General features: G+C 36.3%; 1 protein-coding gene across 1 annotated transcript in view; it reads left to right on the forward strand.

The window, feature by feature from the left end:
- Dhx15 (DEAH-box helicase 15) overlaps nucleotides 1–2,389 on the forward strand; it is a 47,826-nt gene extending 45,437 nt beyond the window's left edge. Inside the window, exons 13-14 of the mRNA XM_026403094.2 lie at nucleotides 104–273; nucleotides 1,207–2,389. Coding sequence (XP_026258879.1) covers nucleotides 104–273; nucleotides 1,207–1,324 — 288 coding nt within the window. The 3' untranslated portion in view covers nucleotides 1,325–2,389. The remainder of the gene's footprint in view (nucleotides 1–103; nucleotides 274–1,206) is intronic.
- The last annotated feature ends 5,461 nt before the right edge of the window (nucleotides 2,390–7,850 follow it).

Below are 7,850 nucleotides of genomic sequence, written 5' to 3' on the forward strand. Positions count from 1 at the left end.
AGCCCATTTTCTTTGTTATGTGGTTAGTTTTACACTAACTAGTTATACTTTTGTAACTAGTTTCTTAGAATCATTATGTTAATTTACTGGGTTTTGATTTCAGGTGGCACATTTAGAACGAACAGGGCATTACTTAACTGTGAAAGATAACCAAGTGGTTCAGTTGCACCCCTCTACTGTTCTTGACCACAAGCCTGAATGGGTGCTTTATAATGAGTTTGTTCTAACGACAAAGAATTACATCCGGACATGTACAGATATCAAGCCAGAATGGTAAGCATGGTTTTTGTTTAATATAACAAAAACAGCAGGGGTCATGGCCTTTTCTTTGCTTGTTGGAGAACTTTGTGTTCTCCTCAACTAGGAGTCTATACTCCAGTATCTCTGTCCATTGTATGGACAGGATTTGGATGAGTACCATCAAGAGTTTCTATGAAGCCGTTACTTTGCTGCTGTGCTTAACTCTAGTCCATAGTATTTTCTGGTTCCAGAAGTCTGTCTGATATTTTATTTGTCCCATTGAAGTTAACTGTTTAATATGTGGTGGTACTTTAGGAGCTATGCAAGTATTAAAAAAACCCTGCTCTTTGTATCTTAGCATATTTGCTTTTTTAAAATGTGATTAGAATGGACTTTAATTTTAAGCAAAATAACCCTGTTTTTTTTTTTTTCTCCATCTATTTGTTTTTGCCAAACCCATTCTGTAACTTAATAATGAGAAATGTCTACCAAGGACTGAAACACTTAGGGTGATGTTACTTATTGTGCAGATTTTTTCTTACAGGTTTATTCATAGTTGTTTTCGCTTAGCGTTATAGTTATTAAAAGATTGAAAATGAGAAGATGCAATGATTTGAATGCTAAGATGTTTTCTTCCATAGAACCTGTATTATAATCTTGGATAAGCAGATTGATGTAGTAAGCTGGAGTGATAAAGTCAACAACCTTATATAACATCTTCATGTGGACAAAAAGAACACTTTTAAAAGAATATATCATGAAGTTCTTTTTTAAAGTTCAGAATAAATTCCACAGAAATTTTATATTTCACTAAATGCATTTCTAAAAGTGGTATTTTTTGTCATTGATTTGGATTGGTAGATTTGCCTTTATTCACCAGTATTATTAATGATTAATGCTAGCTTATAATGCAACCCTGATACTTGAGTTAAATGTTAATTTGGTTATTTTTCCTCTTCTGGACAGGTTGGTGAAAATTGCCCCTCAATATTATGACATGAGCAATTTCCCACAGTGTGAAGCAAAGAGACAGTTGGACCGCATTATTGCCAAACTTCAATCCAAGGAATATTCACAGTACTGAATTCCATGCTTAGAACTGAAGTTATTCAGAGGACAGCTTTAAAAGATGAATGAACTCAAAAGTTCAAGTTGTGCTCTTCACGTTGGTTCAATAATGGCCTTTATTTGAAAGCTTTTTAATTTTTCTTTACAGTAAATATTCCATTCTGATTTCATAAATTAAACATTTATGCCTCCCCTTTGTGTTGACACTGTAGCTCATACTGGAAAAGTCGATCAATGTTTTGCAGTTTATTGAAAGTAGTTCTATATATAACAATGTTTAAGCATTTCTTTAGAAATGGTTGAAAATGCTTCTAAAATGTGATTATCGACCATGGTATGCATGATCGTTGTAATTGTTGACATTCCTTTTAGAAGTTGTGAAATGTTACAACTTGTGCTTATGTAGACACAATCTTCTGTCTCAGTACAGAGGCACTGACTTCAATAAAGTCTATTTATACTAATTTTTGTCAAAGCCCTTTGGTATCTTTATTCCAGTCTCTTTAAGTATAACTGCTTCTCTTCCCAAATGTGGGGCTTTTTCTTTTTTATTATAATTATACTATTTCGTACTTAGCTTTTTTCCACAAGGAGTACTCCCTAAGTAGTTAAAGCAATATTTTTAAGAGCATAGAGTAGGTAGCACTTTGTTAGTTTAATCAGTTTATGATCTATGTTAGTTTAATTGGTATGTGATCTAATGAGATACAGTATGTAATATCTTTTGAAACTGGATCTTAAGAAAGAGAATGAAAGGATAGGTTTCTCTTTTTCTTACAGTTCATTTCATAAAGCTGATAATTTATTATCTTGTTACTGCATTTTTGCCAGATCTTTTTAATAACAGATAAACGTTTTAAAGTACTCTATCCTCTGAAACATGTTTATTTGTATTAGATAGGAGAAAATGATATTGTATTGTATAGCTTGATGAGTTTTACTAAATTTTGAGTATTGGAAGTTTTATGCAATATACAAAGTCATTTGTATAGTGTGTTAAAATAAGAATTTGATCTTCCATTTCCTATAACAGGCGGTAGACAGATTCATACCCCTTTGGAACCAAAAATGGGATGTTTGATGTGGCCCATCAAAGATTCTATAATAAATCAGTTGTTTTCACTTGAAGACTAAATACTGTACTCATTAATGTCTGGACTCCCCCTTTCTCCTCCCTTTTTTTAAAATTTCAAGAAAAAGTTTATAGGATGTGTTAGATTTAAATATACTTGGAAATGATTTTAGTATGTGATACAAGGGCTTAGTTGGGCAAATTACAGGCTGATACTTTTTATTGTGGGTCACTGTTACTAAATAATGCCTAGTGGCTTCTGTGATTTACGTTCTTCTGCAGGTACCTCATTTTGTTCCCATGGAATAATGTTTTAGATTACATTTAAATACTGGTATGAGTTTCCAGGAATTATGAATGCATTGTCCATTTTGTAAGCTATGAGCCTGCATTGGAAGTAACCACATGGAGACAGCAGTGCAAGCTGAACTTCATTCCCCATCGTGGTATCTGCCCCACAGCCTCTGGTTTTGCTAAACTGGCCACATACAACCAAACCCGGGAGTTTCTTACATATTGTTGGCTGAGGTATGACTTCTAAAGTTATGGTCTTTAACCTTTATCTTACAGACTTGGCAACTAGACAACTAAGATGTCACAGTTTTCTTCGTTCTACAGATTTACACTGTCAGTAACTGGTATAGAACCAAAAAATAAATTTTAAAATTACCATCAACACTAATATTTGGAATCCTTTTTGAAGATTATGCTAAGAGGTTTTCTTCCTTGGCCCTCAGCTTATACAATGCCTTTTTCCCTTTATTTTTTTGTCTATGTGCATGCATGTTGGGGACCAAACCCAGGTCCTCACATACAAGGCTTGTTCTTTGCCACTGTGGTATAGCCCTAGGTGAGCTCCATTTTGTTGTGAATTTGATCTAAGGAGAGTTCATCATCAGTAAATAGAACCCTTGGCCCTGTAGAAGTTAAGGAAATTAGACAGTTATAAAGAAAGACAACTGGTAAGATGGTAGACAATTTAAAGTATAACCTAACTTAAACCCTATATGGGATAGCATTCTACCCTCAGCTTTTCATACAGCTGAGGGTCTAGACTCCTTCCTAGAGTCATCTGAGTCCTTCCTAGGTTTATAGTACTTGGGAATAATTTTAATTTTAATGATATCCCCTTTGCTCAGATATATTTAATTACCTTAAGGCTACTTAGTAGTTTCACTAGAAAGGCTGAGCTAAAAATATTTCTAAATTTTTCTGTATATAAGGCTATTTGGTGATCATTTAGCTATTTGAAGTTATTTGTCATCCTCCCTGTTTCCTTTCCCTGTCATTCTTCCTCTAACATGGTTTCTAGATATCCTGAACATTGCTGGCTAACCTCTGCCAGGTGGCACTGGATTGCTGTCAATACTATGGTCTCAACTAGCAGACTTCAGAAGACCACGCCTGCCATCACTTCTGTTAATGCAGCTTAAGATTACATTAACCTTCCAAGCAACCACAGCATACTTTTGGCTCATATTAATCTTACTTTGAATTTAAGGCACCTAATTATTACATGAGAGTTTTAATCTTTGTGGTTCAGGGCTGAGAATGGTCCTTCACAGAACTTGGGCAATGTTTAAATGCATCTTTAAACTCATTAAACAACATTTAAAAAATTAAAGCCTTTTAACTACTTCTGTTGGTGTGTTAATGGATGTATTTTGCTTACTGTGATTCTCTAACTTGGAATCTGGATAATTGCTCATTTCTAGGACATTTGCTCTTAACCTAAGAAAGGCAGCACTTGCTTGCCAGCTCTCATTAGTTATGTTGCAAAGATTAGCTCAAACCTGGGAGTTTCATGGTTATATTTCTTCATTTGTAATTAATGTCTTGTAAATTGGAACTGAGAACTCAGGTCATAAATATAACTTAATAATTGTTTTTAAAAAACTATTTAGTTTTATTTTACTTCTTAGTGGTATTCCTTTGTAGGATTTATAATTTGATTAGTGACCATTGTTCACTTTATTAAGCACCAACTCAGAGGCGTATTTATGAGGCTAGCTATAAAGATAAATTGATAGAGGCCTTCTCCAGTTATGGTCTAGTGGAGTTTAAAACCTGTCCAAAAAGAACTAACATAAAGCCAAGTGTGAGGAATGCAGTATTAAGGAAAGAGCTGTCAGAAATAAAAAAAAGGAAAGATTGGTTAAGATTAAACAAGTCTTAAGAATTGACATCCTCAGAGCTGCTGGGAATAAATGTGAGCCGCCCTTTAAGTTAACTGGTCAAGTGTGAGCTGCTGGAAGTTGGGGAGGCCTGGCAGGCAGAGGCAGATCAGCACTTTCCTGGGTTTAGCCATTGTAGCCACATCATAGCACTAGTGGTATTTCATATAATGAAACTAGAAACCCAAATTTTATATATATGTAGGGTCTCCCTACTAGAAATATAAAACTTAAAAAAAATTAGAAAAGCTGGATTTGGGGCCACTATTTGTAATTTCTGGGTTCAGTAATGAGGTAAAATTTTATGGAGAAGAAAAATGTTTTGGTTGTACCTTGAGCAATTACTAGGATTTCAACAGTATTCTCTGCATTTCTAGCAGCATCTTTAAGGTGCTTTTTTAAAGAGTTCTGTTCTATTAGGGTACAATTAACATGTATAAGCTATACCTTGTTAGATGGACATTTTGATAAAATTTGACCGCTTCATTCTGCTATGTAACCACAGTCAATAAGTAAAATTTTCATCACCCCAGAAATTCCCCCCATCTTTTTGTAGCTAATAATTTCCCCTTACTCCAAAGTGCTTGGCAACTTATGAACTTTCTGTTCTTAGGGTTTTTCCTTTTTCAGAAGGTCATAAATGGAATCATATGTGTCTTAGGTTAAGTGACTGGTCACGGTTTTGCCCTTTTAATTATTAATTTGTTTTATTGTTCAGAGAGTGCACTTTAGATTCTACACCTTCATGAGATAAATGTTTTGCTGGGCCGTTGCCTTGGCTTTTTTTTTCCAAGAGTGTCTTCTGAAGAGCAGAACTTTTAAATACTGATGAAGTCCAGTTTATCTGGTTTTTGTGTGTGTTGTCTTAAATGATTTGTGCTTTTTGTGTGGGGGTGTGTAGAAAAAGTAGCCACGGGTGCAGTTGGCCTATAGCATCATATATCCTGTGTAGAAAGAGTAAGGACAGATGAGATTGTGAGCTTAGTTAGGCTTGAGCAGTGAAGGACCTTGAAGTGGGTGGATTCAGTATAAAGGGTGGATTGCCAGAGGAGAAGACACTGAAGCTGCTTAAAACCAAAAAACAAAACACTGCAATGGCCAAGGTATGAGATTGAATCCGAACAGAAGAATAGGAATGACAGGGCAAGAGATGAAGTAGCATTGTAAAGCAACAGGCTTAGTCCAGGTAGCTAGTGTAGGATATGTATATGAGTGTGTAACTTTGGGGTGCCAATCATGATTCTAGGCTAAAGATCAATTTAAAATGGCATAAATTACAATATAGGTCCTTTTTTGTAAGGGAGGTGGAGAAGATGAGACAATTTAGATAGTAGAGTTTTGTGTTGCAGATAAGGTATGTTAGGTGAAAGTTGCAGCTTGATCTTATCCATTTGTTTTATGCTCTATGGAAACTGTATGAAGGTAGCCTCAAGGGCCCAGGTGCAGCATTTTATGTGACCACTTTGGGATGTAAAGAATTAAAAAATATGACTTTCAAAATATCTGTAAGTCTGACATGGGCCGTCTCCTTAAGATAAGCATCATGCAATAATTGGACACATTGGGGTCTTATCTGCCCTTAGCAGGCATGTGTCTTCTTCAGTATGCCAGCACCTTAGCTTGCCAGCATTTGCTCTACAGGATTTCAGTACACTCATTTTTTTTTTTTTTTTTTTTTTAAGGGGGCTACTGGGGACTGAACATGGGCGTGCTAGGATCACAGGTGTGCTCCACCATGCCCAGCTGATTGTGGTCTTTTTTTTTTTTTTAAAGAGAGATAATTTTATTATTATTTTTTTTTTTTTTTTAGTTTTTGGTGGACACATCTTTATTTGTATGTGGTGCTCAGGATCGAACCCGGGCCGCACGCATGCCAGGCGAGTGCGCTACCGCTTGAGCCACATCCCCAGCCCTGATTGTGTTTTTTGAATGGAGGAGTGATATGGCTAATTGAAGGGAACATAATCAATCCAAAAGTAACTTACTCATTTTGGTTGGAAATATTTCCAAAGTGGTCATACATTCTCTCCTGCTATTTACACCAAATTGCTTTTCCCAGTGACTTAGAGCCACCATGGTGATCATTGTCTTTTTATCTGTACTTGGAATGAAGTATTCGAGGCTGTTTTCTTCTGTCAGACTGTTGAGTTCCTTAAGGGTTAGTGCCTTGCACTATGTCCCTAGTACCAGGTCCAGTATGTGATAACTTTTTAACAAATCTATTGTAAAATATGACTGCTGTGGCTTTCTTGTGTTTGCTTTGTATAGTGCTGGTCACCTTTTTACTGGTGGTGATAGGACTTCTTACCTCATAGATCTCCTGCACACACACACATACACACACACACTCCTGCCCACCTTTATTTAACCCATTAGCCTAGAAACTGGATTGTCCAAGTGTGTGGTGTGGAGTGTAGTATGATAGTTAGAGCATGCACCTTGTAAGTAGACTGGTGAGATTTCCCAATCCTAGCTCTGCCCTCACCTAGCAGTGAGGTAGTGAATTAGTGACTTTGCTAAGCCTTTTGCTCATTTCTTAAAAGAAAGATTGATAATAATAGTTATTAAAGTGGTTGTATTCACTAAATGAAGTAATACATGAGCATCTCTCCTCCTTTACAGATAGGATTAAGTAGATAGTTGGTAAGGCCTATATTGTGACCTTCAGGGTTTAATGCAGGGTTATTTTTAATCTGGAAAGAGATCCTGTGTGTAAGTGTTGATACTGTTGTGATACTAACTAGAGGGTTTCACCTGAACACTTCCCTTTTCCTCATATATGAGGTGATGCTGAAGGGGAATGTCCAGAAAGGATGTATGGAAAGGAGTCAGAGGTCTTGCTGGATAATCCACATGTATTTGTGAGCAGAAAGTGGTATATTGGTGACAATGTATATAGATACTGTAATCTGCTGAAGTCAGTATCTGATTATAAATCTATGACCAAAATGTGTCTCTAAGGGGAACCCGGAACATTGAATTCTAAGAATCAGTTTAAGTTTACAGGGAGAGGCTGTTTGTTTTGACCTTCCAATTCCTGAGAGGGTTTTGGCACAGCCAGACCAGGAGCATGTTTAGGCCTAGAGAAGATTTTGAATTCTGCATACAGGCTTTTCTTCTGTAGTCTCTTTTTCCCTAGTTCAATAAGGGCAGAGGGGCTGGGGCTGGACCTCTGTGGCAGCGCACTTGCCTGGCACGTGTGAGGCACTGGGTTCAATTCTCAGTACCACATATAAATAAATGAAATAAAGGTCTATCGGCAACTAAAAATTTTTTTAATGAAAAAATAAAGGTAT

Source organism: Urocitellus parryii, chromosome 10 (genome assembly GCF_045843805.1).
Source record: "Urocitellus parryii isolate mUroPar1 chromosome 10, mUroPar1.hap1, whole genome shotgun sequence".
Classification (NCBI taxonomy): domain Eukaryota; kingdom Metazoa; phylum Chordata; class Mammalia; order Rodentia; family Sciuridae; genus Urocitellus; species Urocitellus parryii.